Genomic DNA, 21436 nt, shown 5'->3' with positions numbered 1-21436 from the left:
GAGGGGGCGAAAATTTTGGGAGCCTTGAAAAATGTGTGGAAGTCGAGAACATTATCTCGGAAAGCAAAAATGGGTATGTTTGAGGGAATAGTGGTTCCAACAATGCTGTATGGTTGCGAGGCGTGGGCTATGGATAGAGATGTGCGCAGGAGGATGGATGTGCTGGAAATGAGATGTTTGAGGACAATGTGTGGTGTGAGGTGGTTTGAGCGAGTAAGTAACGTAAGGGTAAGAGAGATGTGTGGAAATAAAAAGAGCGTGGTTGAGAGAGCAGAAGAGGGTGTTTTGAAATGGTTTGGGCACATGGAGAGAATGAGTGAGGAGAGATTGACCAAGAGGATATATGTGTCGGAGGTGGAGGGAACGAGGAGAAGAGGGAGACCAAATTGGAGGTGGAAAGATGGAGTGAAAAAGATTTTGTGTGATCGGGGCCTGAACATGCAGGAGGGTGAAAGGAGGGCAAGAAATAGAGTGAATTGGAGTCATGTGGTATACAGGGGTTGACGTGCTGTCAGTGGATTGAAGCAAGGCATGTGAAGCGTCTGGGGTAAACCATGGAAAGCTGTGTAGGTATGTATATTTGCGTGTGTGGACGTGTGTATGTACATGTGTATGGGGGGGGGGGTTGGGCCATTTCTTTCGTCTGTTTCCTTGCGCTACCTCGCAAACGCGGGAGACAGCGACAAAGTATAAAAAAAAAAAAAAAAAAAAAAAAAAATTTTTTAGATATATGCTATTTTATGCATGCAAGCTTTGCTATACACTATACATTCATGCATGATTGTGAGTGTGTCTCAAATGGGAAGAAGGAATAAGATAACAACCAGGCAGTTCTCAACACAACAATTTACTAGCACACATAAGGTGGATTATTCACAGAGGTTCTCATTTTGGTGCAGCTTCCCATTTCTGAGTTCAACTGCTCCTTTAAATGATATCATGCACAGAAATTAAAAGCTGATCTAACCTTACGATTTTTCAAGCACTCTTGTACCAGTGTTTGCTAAGATAAAACTTATAAATTACTCTCTGATGAAACAACTTTAGAGCATTCATCATATATCACTTCCACAGATCCACACTTTGGTTCAGATAAAAAACTTCTCACATCAGTAATAAGTACATGCAACATTGTAAAGGTTGCCAAATCTCACTAACCATTTCATTCTTATCATCTTCAAGAGCTTCATCTGCAGTTTTTGGTAGACCCTCTGACATTTCCGCAAGCCATGTGGACTCTGAAGGAGCCTTATCAATAGTAGGAAAAAACCTGGTTGTTGCTCTTTCTATGCGTTCATTCTTCTTTTGGCGTTTCTCCTCTTGTAACACTGCTTCTTGCATGAGCTCTTGATGATCACCATAAGCAGGGTTGTATGAAGTTCCTTTAAAAAAGTTTGTATAAAAACCTTTTCAGTATGCACAAAATAGCTTTAAGCATTCATAAAATGCATGCTAAAAGGCAAATGCATACTAAATCATTCAAAGTAATCTAGGTTAAAATCTGTTATGGTATAAGATGCAGCCAGTTCATAAAACTGCTGAGCTGTTGGTGAAAACCTGGGGAAGATGAAAAGTATTGGGTGGCTGGAGTGGATGGTATTGCATTAAATTCATTAAGAAAGGGGGCACCTTTGGTAAGTGATTAGTTGGTAAGGATTTTCAATGTATGTATGAATCATGGTGAGGTGACTGAGGATTGGCAGAATGCATGTACAGTATAGGAGGATAAAGGCATGGTGAGGTGACTGAGGATTGGCAGAATGCATGTACAGTATAGGAGGATAAAGGTGAGTGTTCAAAATACAGTGGTATAAATTTGTTGGGTAAAGTTGGTAAGTTGTATGAAAGGGTTATGATTGAAAGGGTGAAGGCATCTACAGAGTATCAGTCTGGGGAGGAACATTGTGGTTTAACAAGTGGTAGAGGGTGTGTGAATCAGTGTTTGCTTTAAAGAATACATGAGAAAAATTAGAAAAATGGATGGATTTGTAAGTGGCATTTATGGATCTGGGAAATGCATATGATAGGGGTGATAAAGATGGTTTGTGGAAGGTCTCAACAATATACAGTGTGGAAGGAAAGCTACTAGAATCAGAGAAGTTTTTATCAAGGATGCAAGATTTGTGCTTGAATAAAATGAGCGAGTGAATGGTTGCAATACAAGGTTGGTTTGCAGCATGGGTGTGTGATGTCACCATGCTTAACCAATTAGTTTATGCATGGGGTGGTGAGGAGGTAAAGGCAAGAGTCTTGGAGAGAAGGGTGAGTATGCAGTCTGTGAATGATGAGAGGGCCTGAAAAGTGAGTTGGTTGATGTTTGCTGATGATATAGCACTGGTGGTGTACTTGAGTGAGAAACTGCAGAACCTGGTGACAGTCTGGAAGAGTGTACAAAAGGAGAAAGTTGAAAGTTAATGAGAATAAATGCAAGGTTATTAGGTTTAGCAGGGTTGAGGGGCAGGTTAGCTGAGGTGTGAGTTTGAATGGAGAAATATTGGAGGAAGTGAGGTGTTTTAGATACCTGGGATTAAACATAGCAGTGAATGGAACCATGGAAGCAGAAAAAAGTCATTGGGTGGGGAGAGGGGAAGGTTATGAGAGTGCTGTAGAATGTGTGGAGAGATTGTTACCTGGGTGGGCAAAAGTGGGTATGTTTGAAAGAAAAGTATTTCCAACAATATCATATGTATGCAAGGCTTGTGCCATAGATAAGGCTGTGCAGAGGACAATGGACGAGCTAGAAATGAAACATTTGAGGACAATATGTGGTGTGAGGTGGTTTGACTGTGTAAGTATTCAGAAGGTACAAGAGATTTGTGGTAATAAAATGTGGTTGAGAGAGCAGAAGAGGGTGTGCTGAAGAGAATATGTGTATCAGTAGTGGAGGGAACAAATAGAACAGGGAAACCATATTGGAGATGGAAGGATGAAGTGAAAAAGATTTTGTGATTGAGGCTGAACAAGCAGGAGGGTGAAAGGTGTGCTAGGACAGAATGAACTGAAATGATGATGTATACCAGGGTCAATGTGCTGTCAATGGACTGAAACATATCATGTGAAACATCTGGGGAAAACCATGGAAAGGTCTGTAAGGCCTGGTTGTGGAAAGGGAGTTATGGTTTCAATGCATTACATACAAGTGACAACTAGAGAATGAATGCAAGCAGAAGTGGCCTTTCTTCATCTGCTCCTGGCACTACTGCTAATGCAGGAAATGGTGATCAAGTATGTAAATAAAAAATCTAGGTCCCCTTTTTTGGGGCTCCTACAACTTTAAGGCTGCACTCCAAGCAGGAGCAAAAGCATGATGAAATCCTTTGGAGCAAGAGGTTCCTTAACAAGACTGTGCTCCTATTTGTCCACTGACGTTGATGCAGCCTCACCAACGATGAAAAGCAAAGGAACACAAACATCTGGGGAGAACCAGAATTCAAACAGCAACATACCATTGGATCCTTTCAAAGTTGTTTATGATAGTGGTCAATATCAGAAACTCACAGAATAGAGTGGTGAATGTTATTAGGCATATAGATAATTCAGAGAGGATAAAACCTGCAAATTATCATTTTGACTTATGGAGCAAATAATGAAAGTCATGACCTTGAAGTGAAGTATCTAACATTCATACTACAGCTTTCAATCACTCAACTTAGCAAATTGTTCCATATGTTAACAATCCTGTTGAAGAAAAAGTACTTCGCCTCATTTGAGGTAAATCATTTGCCTACAAGTATGTATCCAGTACTACGAGTACAATGTGACATATCAAGTCTGAGATAACATGATAGATCAAGATTATTAAAGGTAAATCACTCATTATATCACCTCTTAAGGTTCTCTTTTCTAAGTTAAGTAGATTCTACTCATCTAATCTCTTTTCTTTCTTTCTTTCATACTATTCGCCATTTCCCGCATTAGCAAGGTAGCGTTAAGAACAGAGGACTGGGCCTTTGAGGGAATATCCTCACCTGGCCCCTTTCTCTGTTCCTTCTTTTGGAAAATTAAAAAAACGAGAGGGGAGGATTTCCAGCCACCCGCTCCCTCCCCTTTTAGCCGCCTTCTACAACATGCAGGGAATACGTGGGAAGTATTCTTTCTCCCCTATCCCCAGGGATACATACATATACATATATACACATGTACATTATCATACTTGCTGACCTTTATATTTATACAGGTGAAAGTGCAATTTGGTAGTTCAGATAATTATATTTCCGATTATCATTTATCATTATCATTATTATCATACTTAATTGCTGTTCCACGCATCAGCGAGGTAGTGCTAAGAAACATGAAGAATGGCCCATCCACTCATTTACACATATACATAAATGCCCATACACAGACATATACATACGTATACATATCAACATCTACACACATACAAAGACATATACATATAAACACATATACATATTCATATTTCCTTGCCTTCATCCCTTCCTGTCGCTATACTGCCCCACAGGAAAGTAGCATCACTACCCCCCCACTTAAGTGAGGTGGCACCAGGAAAACATAAAAGGCCACCTTCGTTTACACTCAGTCTCTAGCTGTCATGTGTAATGCACCGAAAACACAGCTCCCCATCCACACCCAGGCTCCACAGACCCTTCCATGGTTTACCCCAGACACCTCACATACCCTTGTTCAGGCCACTGACAGCACGTTGACCCCAGTACACCACATTATTCCAATTCACTCTATCCCTGCTCGTCTCTCCTGCATGTTCAGACCCCAATCGCTAAAAATCTTTTTCACTCCATCCCTCCACCTCCAGTCCGGTCTCCCACTTTTCCTTGTTCCCCTCACCTCTAACACACTTATCCCCTTTATCAATCTTCCCTCACTCATTCTCTCCACATATGAAAACCACTCCACACACCCCCCTCTGCTCTCTCAACCACACCTTCTATTTCCACACATCTCCCTTACCCTAGGGACAAATTAAGGTTCTTAGTCTTAACAATTAAGACAGATTCAATGATGATACAGGTAGCATAATCAGATGGGTATCATGTGACCACATTGTTAAGGTCTACAGGGTCATCTAATCTCATCTTGTACAATATGTTTCTCACTCCAGGAATCATCTTAGTAACCACCTGAAGGAGGAGTCTGGGAACACCACCATGCTAATTTATATCCTGGTACAAATTTAGCTGCATAATTTGTCTCAAAGGGATGTACAGATACAAGTTCTTCAAGAAAACATCTATGGTACACAAAAAATAAAACTTTAGCCAAAAAAATGGGTTGCAAGCTATTAGAACATTTAAGAACTTTCAGAGGCTATTACAACATTTAAGAACTTTCAGAGGTACACAAACAATATATGTGGCTCCGGATTCATGACAAAAATCAGATTCATTTGAGAATATAATCTAGATTTACTCCCAACCCTTCATGACTCTGCTTAACACAAATGAATGCACTGGTCTGTCTACCTCAAAATGTGTACTTGTAAGTTATTATCATTATTATACTTTGTCACTGTCTCCCGCATTAGCGAGGTAGCCCAAGGAAACAAGGGGAGAAAGAATACTTCCTACGCATTCGTCACGTGTCGTAGAAGGCGACTAAAGGGGAAGGGAGCAGGGGGCTAGAAACTCTCCCCTCCTTGTATTTTAACTTTCTAAAAGGGGAAACAGAAGGAGTCACGCAGGGAGTGCTCATCCTCCTCGAAGGCTCAGATTGGGGTGTCTAAATGTGTGTGGATGTAACCAAGATGAGAAAAAAGGAGACAGGTAGTATGTTTGAGGAAAGGAACCTGGATGTTTTGGCTCTGAGTGAAATGAAGCTCAAGGGTAAAGGGGAAGAGTGGTTTGGGAATGTCTTGAGAGTAAAGTCAGGGGTTAGTGAGAGGACAAGAGCAAGGGAAGGAGTAGCACTACTCATGAAACAGGAGTGGTGGGAGTATGTGATAGAGTGTAAGAAAGTAAATTCTACATTGACATGGGTACAACTGAAAGTTAATGGAGAGAGATGGGTGATTATTGGTGCATATGCACCTGGGCATGAGAAGAAAGATTATGAGAGGCAAGTGTTTTGGGAGCAGCTGAATGAGTGTGTTAGTGGTTTTGATGCACGAGACCGGGTTATAGTGATGGGTGATTTGAATGCAAAGGTGAGTAATGTGGCAGTTGAGGGAATAATTAGTATACATGGGGTGTTCAGTGTTGTAAATGGAAATGGTGAAGAGCTTGTAGATTTATGTGCTGAAAAAGGACTGGTGATTGGGGATACCTGGTTTAAAAAGAGAGATATACATAAGTATACGTATGTAAGTAGGAGAGATGGCCAGAGAGCATTATAGGATTTAATTGATAGGCATGCGAAAGAGAGACTTTTGGATGTTAATGTGCTGAGAGGTGCAACTGGAGGGATGTCTGATCATTATCTTGTGGAGGTGAAGGTGAAAATTTGTAGAAGTTTTCAGAAAAGAAGAGAGAATGTTGGGGTGAAGAGAGTGGTGAGAGTAAGTGAGCTTGGGAAGGAGACTTGTGTGAGGAAGTACCAGGAGAGACTGAGTACAGAATGGAGAAAGGTGAGAACAAATGAGAACAAAGGAGGTAAGGGGAGTGAGGGAGGAATGGGATGTATTTAGGGAAGCAGTGATGGCTTGTGCAAAAGATGCTTGTGGCATGAGAAGCGTGGGAGGTGGGCAGATTAGAAAGGGTAGTGAGTGGTGGGATGAAGAAGTAAGAGTATTAGTGAAAGAGAAGAGAGAGGCATTTGGACGATTTTTACAGGGAAAAAATGCAAATGAGTGGGAGATGTATAAAGGAAAGAGACAGGAGGTCAAGAGAAAGGTGCAAGAGGTGAAAAAGAGGGCAAATGAGAGTTGGGGTGACAGAGTCTCATTAAATTTTAGGGAGAATAAAAAGATGTTTTGGAAGGAGGTAAATAAAGTGTGTATGAGTAAATGGGAATGTCAGTAAAGGGGGCTAATGGGGAGGTGATAACAAGTACTGGTGATGAGAAGATGGAGTGAGTATTTTGAAGGTTTGTTGAATGTGTTTGATGATAGAGTGGCAGATATAGGGTGTTTTGGTCGAGGTGGTGTGCAAAGTGAGAGGGTTAGGGAAAATGATTTGGTAAACAGAGAAGAGGTAGTAAAAGCTTTGCGGAAGATGAAAGCCGGCAAGGCAGCAGGTTTGGATGGTATTGCAGTGGAATTTATTAAAAAAGGTGCTGACTGTATGGTTGACTGGTTGGTAAGATTATTCAATTTATGTATGATTCATGGTGAGGTGCCCGAGGATTGGCGGAATGCTTGCATAGTGCCATTGTACAAAGGCAAAGGGGATAAGAGTGAGTGCTCAAATTACAGAGGTATAAGTTTGTGGGAGGAAAGTTGTTAGAAGCAGTGAAAAGTTTTTATTGAGGATGTAAGGCATGTGTACGTGTAGGAAGAGAGGAAAGTGATTGGTTCTCAGTGAATGTAGGTTTGCGGCAGGGGTGTGTGATGTCTCCATGGTTGTTTAATTTGTTTATGGATGGGGTTGTTAGGGAGGTAAATGCAAGAGTTTTGGAAAGAGGGGCAAGTATGAAGTCTGTTGGGGATGAGAGAGCTTGGGAAGTGAGTCAGTTGTTGTTCGCTGATGATACAGCGCTGGTGGCTGATTCATGTGAGAAACTGCAGAAGCTGGTGACTGAGTTTGGTAAAGTGTGTGGAAGAAGAAAGTTAAGAGTAAATGTGAATAAGAGCAAGGTTATTAGGTACAGTAGGGTTGAGGGTCAAGTCAATTGGGAGGTGAGTTTGAACAGAAAAAAACTGGAGGAAGTGAAGTGTTTTAGATATCTGGGAGTGGATCTGGCAGCGGATGGAACCATGGAAGCGGAAGTGGATCATAGGGTGGGGGAGGGGGCGAAAATTCTGGGGGCCTTGAAGAATGTGTGGAAGTCGAGAACATTATCTCGGAAAGCAAAAATGGGTATGTTTGAAGGAATAGTGGTTCCAACAATGTTGTATGGTTGCGAGGCATGGGCTATGGATAGAGTTGTGCGCAGGAGGATGGATGTGCTGGAAATGAGATGTTTGAGGACAATGTGTGGTGTGAGGTGGTTTGATCGAGTGAGTAACGTAAGGGTAAGAGAGATGTGTGGAAATAAAAAGAGCGTGGTTGAGAGAGCAGAAGAGGGTGTTTTGAAGTGGTTTGGGCACATGGAGAGGATGAGTGAGGAAAGATTGACCAAGAGGATATATGTGTCGGAGGTGGAGGGAGCAAGAAGAAGAGGGAGACCAAATTGTAGGTGGAAAGATGGAGTGAAAAAGATTTTGTGTGATCGGGGCCTGAACATGCAGGAGGGTGAAAGGAGGGCAAGGAATAGAGTGAATTGGAGCGATGTGGTATACCGGGGTTGACGTGCTGTCAGTGGATTGAATCAAGGCATGTGAAGCGTCTAGGGTAAACCATGGAAAGCTGTGTAGGTATGTACATTTGCGTGTGTGGACGTATGTATATACATGTGTATGGGGGGGGGTTGGGCCATTTCTTTCGTCTGTTTCCTTGCGCTACCTCGCAAACGTGGGAGACAGCGACAAAGTATAAAAAAAAAAAAAAGTTTGTTGAGTATTCCTGGTAAATTATATTGGAGGTTATTGATTGAGAGGGTGAAGGCATGCACAGAGCATCACATTGGGGAAGAGCAGTGTGGTTTCAGAAGTGGTAGAGGATGTGTGAATCAGGTGTTTGCTTTGAAGAATGTATGTGAGAAATACTTAGAAAAGCAAATGGATTTGTATGTAGCATTTATGGATCTGGAGAAGGTATATGATAGAGTTGATAGAGATGCTCTGTGGAAGGTATTAAGAATATGTGGTATGGGAGGCAAGTTGTTAGAAGCAGAGGAAAGTTTTTATCGAGGATGTAAGGCATGTGTACGTGTAGGAAGGGAGGAAAGTGATTGGTTCTCAGTGAATGTAGGTGTGCGACAGGGGTGTGTGATGTCTCCATGGTTGTTTAATTTGTATATGGATGGGGTTGTTAGGGAGGTGAATGCAAGAGTTTTGGAAAGAGGGGCAAGTATGCAGTCTGTTGTGGATGAGAGAGCTTGGTAAGTGAGTCAGTTGTTGTTCGCTGATGATACAGCACTGGTGGCTGATTCATGTGAGAAACTGCAGAAGGTGGTGACTGAGTTTGGTAAAGTGTGTGAAAGAAGAAAGTTGAGAGTAAATGTATATAAGAGCAAGGTTATTAGGTACAGTAGGGTTGAGGGTCAAGTATATAAGAGCAAGGTTATTAGGTACAGTAGGGTTGAGGGTCAAGTCAATTGGGAGGTAAGTTTGAATGGAGGGAAACTGGAGGAAGTGAAGTGTTTTAGATATCTGGGAGTGGATTTGGCAGCAGAAGGAACCATGGAAGCGGAAGTGAATCATAGGGTGAGGGAGAGGGCGAAAATTCTTAGAGCCTTGAAGAATGTGTGGATGTCGAGAACATTATCTCGGAAAGCAAAAATGGATATGTTTGAAGGAATAGTGGTTCCAACAATGTTGTATGGTTGCGAGGCGTGGGCTATGGATAGAGTTGTGCGCAGGAGGGTGGATGTGCTGGAAATGAGAGGTTTGAGGACAATGTGTTTTGTGAGGTGGTTTGATCGAGTAAGTAATGTAAGGGTAAGAGAGATGTGTGGAAATAAAAAGAGCGTGGTTGAGAGAGCAGAAGAGGGTGTTTTGAAATGGTTTGGGCACATGGAGAGAATGAGTGAGGAAAGATTGACCAAGAGGATATATGTGTCAGAGGTGGAGGGAACGAGGAGAAGTGGGAGACCAAATTGGAGGTGGAAAGATGGAGTGAAAAAGATTTTGAGTGGTCGGGGCCTGAACATGCAGGAGGGTGAAAGGAGGGCAAGGAATAGAGTGAATTGGATCAATGTGGTATACCGGGGTTGACGTGCTGTCAGTGGATTGAATCAGGGCATGTGAAGCGTCTGGGGTAAACCATGGAAAGCTGTGTGGGGCCTGGATGTGGAAAGGGAGCTGTGGTTTCGGGCATTATTGCATGACAGTTAGAGACTGAGTGCGAACGAATGAGGCCTTTGTTGTCTTTTCCTAGCGCTACCCCGCACACATGAGGGGGGAGGGGGGGATGGTATTCCATGTGTGGCGAGGTGGCGATGGGAATGAATAAAGGCAGACAGTGTGAATTGTGTGCATGGGTATATATGTATGTGTCTGTGTGTGTATATATATGTGTACATTGAGATGTATAGGTATGTATATATGCGTGTGTGGACGTGTGTGTATATACATGTGTATGGGGGTGGGTTGGGCCATTTCTTTCGTCTGTTTCCTTGCGCTACCTCACAAACGCTGGAGACCGACAAAGCAAAAATAAAAAAATATAATAATATATATATATATACACAGACATGCACATATATTTTCTTTCTTTCAAACTATTCGCCATTTCCCGCGTTAACGAGGTAGCGTTAAGAACAGAGGACTGGGCCTTGGAGGGAATATCCTCACCTGGCCCCCTTCTCTGTTCCTTGTTTTGGAAAATTAAAAAAAAAACGAGAGGGGAAAATTTCCAGACCCCCGCTCCCTCCCCTTTTAGTCGCCTTCTACGACACGCAGGGAATACGTGGGAAGTATTCTTTCTCCCCTATCCCCAGGGATAGATACACATATATACATATTCATAATTGCTGCTTTATTCATTCCCGTCGCCACCCTGCCACACATGAAATAGAATCCCCCTTCCCCCAGTGAAGTAGCATTCGGGAAAGACAAAAGGTCACATTCATTCACACTCATTCTCTAGCTGTCATGTGTAATGCACTGAAACTACAGCTCCCTTTCAACATCCAGGCCCCACAAAACTTTCCATGATTTACCCCAGATGCTTCACATGCACTGGTTCAATCCACTGACAACATGACGACCCCGGTATACCACATCGTTCCAATTCACTCTGTTCCTTACACACCTTTCACCCTCCTGTATGTTCAGGACCCGATCTCTCAAATCTTTTGCACTCCATCATTCCACATCCAATTTGGTCTCCCACTTCTCCTCGTTCCCTCCACCTCTGATACACATATCCTCTTTGTCAATCTTTCCTCACTCATTCTCTCCATGAGACCAAACCATTTTAATACACCCTATTCTGCTCTCTCAACCACACTCTTCTTAATACAACACATCTCTCTTACCCTTTTATTACTTACTCGATCAAACCACCTGACACCACACATTGTCCTCAAACATCTCATTTCCAGCACATCCACCCTCCTCCGCACAACCCTATCTATAGCCCAAGCCTCACAACCATATAAAATTCTTGGAACCACTATTCCTTCAAACATACCCATTTTTGCTCTTCAAGATTAAGTTCTCGCCTTTCACACATTCTTCAACATTCCCAGAAGCTTCACCCACTCCCCCACCCTCTGAATCACTTCCACTTCCATGGTTCCATCCACTGCCAAATCCACTCCCAGATATCTAAAACACTTCACTTCCTCCAGTTTTTGTTAGTACCATCAATAATACACAGGCTTGTAAGGCACCCATACATGGAAAACACCAACCATCTTGTCAGCTTCACAACCTCACCAACATCGTTGTCTCTTCCAAAACATGCCATGTCGCTCCACCCAGACTTGTATGCCTAACATCTAAACTCATCTGGACACTTGCCCAGCGGGCTTGCAGATCAGGCAGTGATAACTGAGGTGGTTCTCAACATCCATCGAAAGTGCCATCCTCTTGTCCACCAGGATGTCATCCAAGTATGAAGAAGTTGAATGACTCTCATCCTAACTCAATGCAGTACTCAGACCCTTCTTCATTACCAAAAGTGCAATGTTCAGTCCATAGTCTAACTGCATAAAACAGCAGCGCCATCCCTGGAACACTACTGCCTGATATGACCACAGTTAATGGCCCATGTGGATACAAAGGTAGGCTTTACATGGGTCAACAAGAGCAACCTCCTGCCCACAGTGATACCACTCTTTAATCTTCTCGCTGCAAACATCTGCACCAGCTGTATGTAGATGAAATTAAGAATTCAGCTCATAAAAGTTGAGCATCGCATGCACCTTCCCTTTGTTCTATTGAACCACAGCCATCAGTGGGATAGTCCCCTTCACTGCTCTGTGATGACTCTCATGTGAAACTATCCAGCCATTCGCAATCCACTGTGACAGCTTGCGTTCAAACTCTTTGCCAGCTTTCGGTCATATATGGTACTCCAGAGTAGTGTTCAACAGATGTGGTGCCTCTGTACCATCACATTGCTTCCATAAAATCATCCACTTTCTTGCTGCCACATCATAGGTCATGGTGATATCCTTTTCATCAATAATGGGACCTGTTGCTATGGTCACTACTACTGAAGATGGAGACTCATCAACACCAAACTGCAGTTTGGAATGAAGCTGAAGTACAGCAGCCTAGCGACCACCACCAGCACCTCCTCTAGTGACACAACTCCTGAAGGCAGCTTATCAAACCACTCAATCACATCATGTGACAATGCGTTGAACTTTGGGATTAGCCAGACATCCATCACCAGTTCATTCATTCGAGTCATCAGGGAATCAGCCTTCCCAATGTCTTACACGATGGTAGACATGCCTTGACCTTGTAGATAGCTGAACCACAGCACAACATCTGAAGCTGTCGAGGGTTAAGAAAAGACTGGAACTCTGGCAAACACTAGTTTAGGAAGCTCAGGTTAAAGGTTCAAAGGCCATATGACAACTGCCTAAATGCAGTCCACACCAGTACCAACTTCACCTCCCTTGCTCCCTCTGGTCTGCTCAGTAGTCCAACAGCGGCCAATCCCAAGCCGTGATTCAGTGGTATGACCAATGACATCAATTGCACATCATCTGGAGCAACTTAATCACTGCATCTCCTGTCACTGCACATACCCAACTCAGTTATAGTTATAAAACACAAAGAAACATTTAAAAGAAAATCTGACATATGCTTGAAATTGGTCTCAAATGAACCAAGAATTAATAATTACGTAACACAAGTAGCAACTGAGAGAGTCTTATACATCAATCAAGATGCATGGTGAACACTTCACAATAACCCTACCTTTCTGGCTAATTTCACCACAGTTACTTGTATGTAAGTAGGTCCTCTTTTATACCTGCTTGCCATTTCCCACATTAACAAGCCAATGCCAGGAACAGACTAAGAAATGATCCCACCTGCCCTCAACCATTCTATAGCTGTCATATGCAATGAATGAAAACCACAGCCCCAGTTCACAACCAGGTCCCTGAGACCTTTCCATGCTTTCCCCCAGCTGCTTCCCGTAACCACCCCGCCACATATGAAATGACAACCCCCTCCCCCTGCACGTGCGCGAGGTAGCGCTAGGAAAAGACAATAAAGGCCACATTCGTTCACACTCAGTCTCTTGCTGTCATGTGTAATGCACTGAAACCACAGCTCCCTCTCCACATCCAGGCCCCACACAACTTTCCATGGTTTACCCCAGATGCTTCACATGCCCTGGTTCAATCCATTGACAGCACGTCGACCCCAGTTTACCACATCGTTCCAATTCACTCTATTCCTTGCACGCCTTTCACCCTCCTGTATGTTCAGGCCCTGATCACTCAAAATCTTTTTCACTCCATCATTCCACATCCAATTTGGTCTCCCACTTCTCCTCATTCCCTCCACCTCTGACACATATATCCTCTTAATCAATCTTTCCTCACTCATTCTCTCCATGTGACCACACCATTTCAAAACACCCTCTTCTGCTCTCTCAACCACGCTCTTTATATTTCCACACATCTCTCTTACCTTTACATTACTTACTTGACCAAACCACCTCACACCACATACTGTCCTCAAACATCTCATTTCCAGCACATCCACCCTCCTCCGCACAACTCTATCTATAGCCCACGCCTCGCAACCATATAACATTGTTGGAACCATTATTCCTTCAAACATACCCATTTTTGCTTTCCAAGATAACGTTCTCGACTTCCATACATTTTTCAACACTCCCAGAACTTTCGCCCCCTCCCCCACCCAATGATTCACTTCCACTTCCACGGTTCTATACGCTGCCAAATCTACTCCAAGATATCTAAAACACTTCACATTCTCCAGTTTTTCTCCATTCAAACTTACCTCCCAATTGACTTGTCCTTCAACCCTACTGTACCTAATAACCTTCCTCTTATTCACATTTACTCTCAACTTTCTTCTTTCACACACTTTACTAAACTTGGTCACCACCTTCTGCAGTTTTTCACATGAATCAGCCAACAGTGCTGTATCATCAGCGAGCAACAACTGACTCACTTCCCAAGCTCTCATCCACAACAGACTGCATAATTGCCCCTCTTTCCAAAATTCTTGCATTGACCTCCCTAACAACCCGATCCATAAACAAATTCAACCATGGAAACATCATGCACCCCTGCCGCAAACCTACATTCACTGAGAACCAATCACTTTCCTCTCTTCCTACTCGTACACATGCCTTACATCCTCGATAAAAACTTTTCACTGCTTCTAACAACTTGCCTCCCACAACATATATTCTTCATACCTACTACAGAGTATCTCTATCAACTCTATCATATGCCTTCTCCAGATCCATAAATGCTACATACAAATCCATTTGCTTTCTAAGTATTTCTCACATACATTCTTCAAAGCAAACACCTGATCCACATTTCCTCTACCACTTCTGAAACCACATTGCTCTTCCCCAGTCTGATGTTCTGTACATGCCTTCACCCTCTCAATCAATACCCTCCCATTTAATTTTCTAAGAATACTCAACAAACTTATACCTCTGTAATTTGAGCACTCACTTTTATCCCCTTTGCCTTTGTACAATGGCACTATGCAAGCATTCCGCCAATCCTCAGGCACCTCACCATGAGTCATACATACATTAAATAACCTTACCAACCAGTCAACAATACAGTCACCCCCTTATTTAATAAATTCCACTACAATACCATCCAAACCTGCTGCCTTGCCGGCTTTCATCTTCCGCAAAGCTTTTACTACCTCTTCTCTGTTTACCAAATCATTTTCCCTAATCCTCTCACTTTGCACACCACCTCAACCAAAACACCCTATATCTGCCACTCTATCATCAAATACATTCAACAAACCATCAAAATACTCACTCCATCTCCTTCTCTCATCACCACTTGTTATCACTTCCCCATTAGCCTCCCTTCACCGATGTTCCCATTTGTTCCCTTGTCTTACGCACTTTATTTACCTCCTTCCAAAACATCTTTTTCTCCTTAAAATTTGATGATACTCTCTCACCCCAACTCTCATTTGCCCTCTTTTTCACTTCTTGCACCTTTCTCTTGACCTCCAGCCTCTTTCTTTTATACATCTCCCACTCATTTGCATTATTTCCCTGCAAAAATCGTCCAAATGCCTCTCTCTTCTCTCTCACTAATGATCTTACTTCTTCGTCCCACCGCTCACTACCCTTTCTAATCTGCCCACCTCCCAAGCTTCTCATACCACAAACATCTTTTGCACAAGCCATCAATTCTTCCCTAAATACATCCCATTCCTCCCCCACTCCCCTTACCTCCTTTGTTCTCACCTTTTTCCATTCTGTACTCAGTCTCCCTGGTACTTCCTCACACAAGTCTCCTTCCCAAGCTCACTTATTCTCACCACTCTCTTCACCCAAACATTCTCTCTTCTTTTCTGAAAACCTCTACAAATCTTCACCTTTGCCTCCACAAGATACTTATCAGACATCCCTCCAGTTGCACCTCTCAGTACATTAACATCCAAAAGTCTCTCGCGTGCCTATCAATTAACACGTAATCCAACAATGCTCTCTGGCCATCTCTCCTACTCACATACATATAGTTATGTATATATCTCTTTTGAAACCAGGTATTCCCAATCACCAGTCCTTTTCAGCACATAAATCTACAAACTCTTCACCATTTCCATTAAACTGCCATATTACTCACCTTTGCATTCAAATCACCCCTCACGATTACTCAGTCTCATGCATCAAAACTACTAACAAACTCACTCAGCTGCTCTCAAAACACTTGCCTCTCATGATCTTTCTTCTCATGACCGGGTGCATATGCACCAATAATCACCCATCTCTCTCCATCCACTTTCAGTTTTACCCATGTCAATTACAGTTTACCTTTTCACACTATCACATACTCCCACCACTCCTGTTTCAGGAATAGTGATACTCCTTCCTTGCTCCTGTCCTCTCACTAACCCCTGACTTTACTCCCAAGACATTCCCAAACCACTCTTTCCCTTTAACCTTGAGCTTCGTTTCACTCAAAGCCAAAACACCCAGGTTCCTTCCCTCAAACATACTACCTATCTCTCCTTTTTTTCTCATCTTGGTTCCATCAACACACATTTAGACACCCTTTGTTCACCTACCTTCATTCATTCTTTCCATATGTCTAAACTATTTCTGCACACCCTCTTCTGCTCTGTCAACAATATTCTTATTACCACACCTTCCTCTTGCCCTATTGTTTCTTACTCGATCAACCCTCCTCACATCAAATTTTGCCCTTACATTGAGATCTAGTTAAATCAAATAATTATTCTGAGCTCTCAGGAATCACTTATATCTTAATCATGCGAAACAGCATAAAAAAGAAAGGACACTTCACTTTCCTAGGATAATGTACGTCAAATCACTCGCACTGTAGGAGTGGACAGACATGAATTTATATAGTTAACAGAATTTTAATATCAGGAGCTGAAGGAAGTCTTAATTCATACACTCAATTAATGGGTGCATTTACAAACATCAGAATGCATTCTCTTTGAATCAAATACCAACAGTCAGCTTCTCCGTAAGAAACAATCTAATGTGTAAGCTATACAGGTCAAACTGAAGATTTCACTGGTGTTATATCTGCAGATGGTCATCCTACTGTGTGGGTTGGCTACTAATTAAATAAGCTGGTATAAGGCTGGGTTAGCTACTAATTAAATAAGCTGGTTAAAGGCTAAACTGGTAAATTTATGTCAACTCAACTCAGGACTCACAAGAAATTGATAAGTAGACAAAGAGGCGACCATTGTTTTCTTGATATGTATTCACCATTTCCTGCGTTAGCAAGGTTGCGTAAGGAACAGATGACCGAGCCTTTTTTTGTGTACTTTCAATTCTCATTTTATGACATTTAGTGTTGCATATTAACAAGACAGATCATGGGCATATGTCTCTTGTTCATTACAAAGAACATAAAAATTACAATGGTCAACAAAGATTTTATCCCATGGAAAAAATATTTCTCATGTATTTTTGAATGCTACATCCAAATATGCTTTCAGAACTTCTCTATCACCCACAGTTTTTTTTTGTTCCAGCACACTTACATATAATTACATAAAGTATATATGTACCAGTGCTCTACGGAGCATTTGAAACAAAAAGCACAAGCGTAGATAAATGAGTCTACATGGGCCTGCAAAAACACGACTGGAAATGAAGGGACATTCAAAAAGTGCCCACTCCTGAGTAGCAGTTCTGTCAATTGCAGGCTAGAACTCAATGTGTAAACAGTGGCTTCTCCACTCTGTTGACAGATTGTGCTTTTGTATTTTAAGGGCTGTGCTGATACCCAATCCATTATTATAATGCCAAGAAACTGTGTAAATAGTCTAAATTCTTTCTGCTACATCTGTGGGGAACTGACATTCATATCGCAAAAATGTTCTTTCACAACCCTCATTAAAAAAGCTATAAGCATTACTTTGGTTGTAAAGTGAGTGACCAGGATAAAAGTTAGGCCCCTATATTTGTTGTCACTTCAGGCTTTTCGGTGCATGGGTAAAAGGTTCACGCCATATGCTTTTTGCCATTCCTATGGTTTGGAGAACCCAAAAATCATGCTTCAGGTTGCTACTTCTGCCTGACAAATATATATAGTATAGCATCAAAATCCATTTATACTGCTATGGGACCAGTGTCTCAGTCAGGAATTATCTATGGCAGAACCTCCAAGAAACATGACACTTGGTAACAATGAATCTGGTGATGAGAAAGTTGACCAAGAAGAGAATGATATGGATCCAACATTTAAAGCACACTTTTCTTCAAGTGAACCACATTTACTCCGTCAAGGAGATCTTAATGATCTTGTCTGTGATTTAGATTTGTCTAAAAAGCAAGCCGAACTTTTGAATTCTAGGTTAAAGGGCTGGAATCTTCTCCAGAATGAAACTAAAGTTTGTTTTTATTGTGATCGCCATGTTGTTTTCAGAGAATTTTCTTCCTTGAAGATGGCCAGGTGTTTTGCAATTATATTCGTTCTGTTATGGAGGCACTTAGCCATGAATGTAACACAGATGAGTGGCACTTGTTTATTAACTCTTCAAAAGTAAGCTTGAAAAAGGTTCTACTCCACAACAGAAATAAGTTCCCCTCCATTCCTCTGGGTCATGCAGCTAACAAGAAGGAATCGTATAACATGAAACTTGTTTTGGAAAAAATTAAGGATGGAATACGTGCGGTGACCTAAGAGTTATGGCACTTTTACTCGCAATGCAATTTGGTTACAAGAAGTTCTGTTGTTTCTTCTGAGAGTGGGGCAGCCAGTACGAGAAAACTCATTATGTACAGAAAGTGTGGCCAAAACGAACATCACTACCTCCATTGAAGAAGAATGTCATCAATCCTCCTCTTGTTGATCCTGAGAAAATCTATCTACCTCCTTTGCACATTAAGCTTGGGCTGATAAAGAACTTTAACAAAGGTATGGATAAAACTGGCCATGGATTAACATATTTTTTTTTTTTTTTTTTTTTGCTTTGTCGCTGTCTCCCGCGTTTGCGAGGTAGCACAAGGAAACAGACGAAAGAAATGGCCCAACCCACCCCCATACACATGTATATACATACGTCCACACACGCAAATATACATACCTACACAGCTTTCCATGGTTTACCCCAGACGCTTCACATGCCCTGATTCAATCCACTGACAGCACGTCAACCCCTGTATACCACATCGATCCAATTCACTCTATTCCTTGCCCTCCTTTCACCCTCCTGCATGTTCAGGCCCCGATCACACAAAACCTTTTTCATTCCATCTTTCCACCTACAATTTGGTCTCCCACTTCTCCTTGTTCCCTCCACCTCCGACACATATATCCTCTTGGTCAATCTTTCCTCACTCATTCTCTCCATGTGACCAAACCATTTCAAAACACCCTATTCTGCTCTCTCAACCACGCTCTTTTTTCCACACATCTCTCTTACCCTTATGTTACTTACTCGATCAAACCACCTCACACCACACATTGTCCTCAAACATCTCATTTCCAGCACATCCATCCGCTAGCGCACAACTCTATCCATAGCCCACGCCTCGCAACCATACAACATTGTTGGAACCACTATTCCTTCAAACATACCCATTTTTGCTTTCCGAGATAATGTTCTCGACTTCCACACATTCTTCAAGGCTCCCAGAATTTTCGCCCCCTCCCCCACCCTATGATCCACTTCCGCTTCCATGGTTCCATCCGCTGCCAGATCCACTCCCAGATATCTAAAACACTTTACTTCCTCCAGTTTTTCTCCATTCAAACTTACCTCCCAATTGACTTGACCCTCAACCCTACTGTACCTAATAACCTTGCTCTCATTCACATTTACTCTTAACTTTCTTCTTTCACACACTTTACCAAACTCAGTCACCAGCTTCTGCAGTTTCTCACATGAATTAGCCACCAGCGCTGTATCATCAGCGAACAACAACTGACTCACTTCCCAAGCTCTCTCATCCCCAACAGACTTCATACTTGCCCCTCTTTCCAAAACTCTTGCATTCACCTCCCTAACAACCCCATCCATAAACAAATTAAACAACCATGGAGACATCACACACCCCTGCCGCAAACCTACATTCACTAAGAACCAATCACTTTCCTCTCTTCCTACACGTACACATGCCTTACATCCTCGATAAAAACTTTTCACTGCTTCTAACAACTTGCCTCCCACACCATATATTCTTAATACCTTCCACAGAGCATCTCTACCAACTCTATCATATGCCTTCTCCAGATCCATAAATGCTACATACAAATCCATTAACATATATGAGGAATAAATCCCCCAGAATCAGTGATGCAAAATCAAGGAGGGTATTTTTTAGGACCACAGATCAGGGAACTGCTTCAAGATGAAAAGTTCAACAAAGACCTAAATAAAGTTGAAAAAGCTGCATGGCTGTCATTTAAAAGAGCTTGCAAAGATTTTCTGGGGAGTCACACATCAGAAAACTCCTGTGATGTAAAAGATCTATTGACTTAATATAAAGCTCTGGGGTGCAATACGAATCTAAAAATTCACTTTTTGGACAAGCACTTAGACTTTTTCATGGAAAATCTTGGGGCAGTAAGTGATAAGCACAGCAAAAGATTTCACCAGGACATTTTGGACATATAAAAGCAGTTCCAAGGAAAGTGGAGTCTTTCTACATTGGCAGATTACTTCTGGACACTAAGGAAGAATGTTTCTGAGGCCAAATATAGTCAAAAGTTGTACACTTCTAAATCTTATATGAAATTTTTTTAAATGTCTCCCCTTTTAGAAAGTTAAAAGTTAAAATACAAGGAGGGGAGGGTTTCTAGCCCCCGCTCCCGTCCCCTTTAGTCGCCTTCTATGACACGTGAGGAATGCGTGGGAAGTATTCTTTCTCCCCTATCCCCAGGGATAATTTAATGTGTGGCGAGGTGGCGATGGGAATGAATAAAGGCAGACAGTAGGAATTATGTACATGTGTATATATGTATATGTCTGTGTGTATATATATGTATACATTGAGATGTATAGGTATGTATATTTGCACAATAATTATGAATGAGTAACATACACACATTGTTAAATTCAATTGCTCTGTCACATAAAAACCATACCTGATAGAAAAATCCTTAAACACATTCAAATTCAATGTAAAAAAATACTATAAGGTCCACCTATTCTAGTTCGAGACAAATTCTTTTTTTCATTTTGTTGACCAGTGAATTATTCAACCTGTGGCATGTGGCAGACATATAGAGAAAGAAACATACAAAAAGCATAAATAAAATCATACCTTCTTTTGGAATTTCTACAAAGAATCATAAAATTTAGCACTAGTGACATCATACCTGCTTTTGGAATTTCCACAGCATTAAGCTTAGACACTGGAACATATCTACAATTTGGAACCTTAACTGATCGTTGTTTCGTCTCAGTCCTGTAGTAATTTGATATATCTTTGATGAAGGAATCTTCAAGGCCTTTCTTTATGCATTCCTTTGAGGTATCATCAGCTGAAAAACAAGAGCAAATCATTTTCATATATGTAAGCATTATACACTGTACAATAAACAAAAGAAACTTTTAATATAGTATGCTCACAACACAATTATTAAATAAGAACCTACAAAGAAACAGGAGCAAATACAG

At 41.8% G+C, this 21436-nt stretch overlaps 1 protein-coding gene across 12 annotated transcripts in view; it reads right to left on the bottom strand.

Annotated features, from left to right (window-relative positions):
• Positions 1–21436, bottom strand: part of LOC139766421 (ribosome biogenesis protein NOP53) — a 120221-nt gene that overhangs the window by 79399 nt on the left and 19386 nt on the right. For all 12 annotated transcript variants that reach the window (XM_071695094.1, XM_071695098.1, XM_071695097.1 and 9 more), the window contains exons 5-6: positions 21136–21300; positions 1159–1382 (exon numbers count right to left, since the gene is read on the bottom strand). In XM_071695094.1, coding sequence (XP_071551195.1) covers positions 1159–1382; positions 21136–21300 — 389 coding nt within the window. The remainder of the gene's footprint in view (positions 1–1158; positions 1383–21135; positions 21301–21436) is intronic.

Source organism: Panulirus ornatus, chromosome 57 (assembly GCF_036320965.1).
Source record: "Panulirus ornatus isolate Po-2019 chromosome 57, ASM3632096v1, whole genome shotgun sequence".
NCBI lineage: Eukaryota > Metazoa > Arthropoda > Malacostraca > Decapoda > Palinuridae > Panulirus > Panulirus ornatus.
Note: the sequence above shows the minus strand (reverse complement) of the source record. Positions and strands in the feature narration are given on the sequence as shown.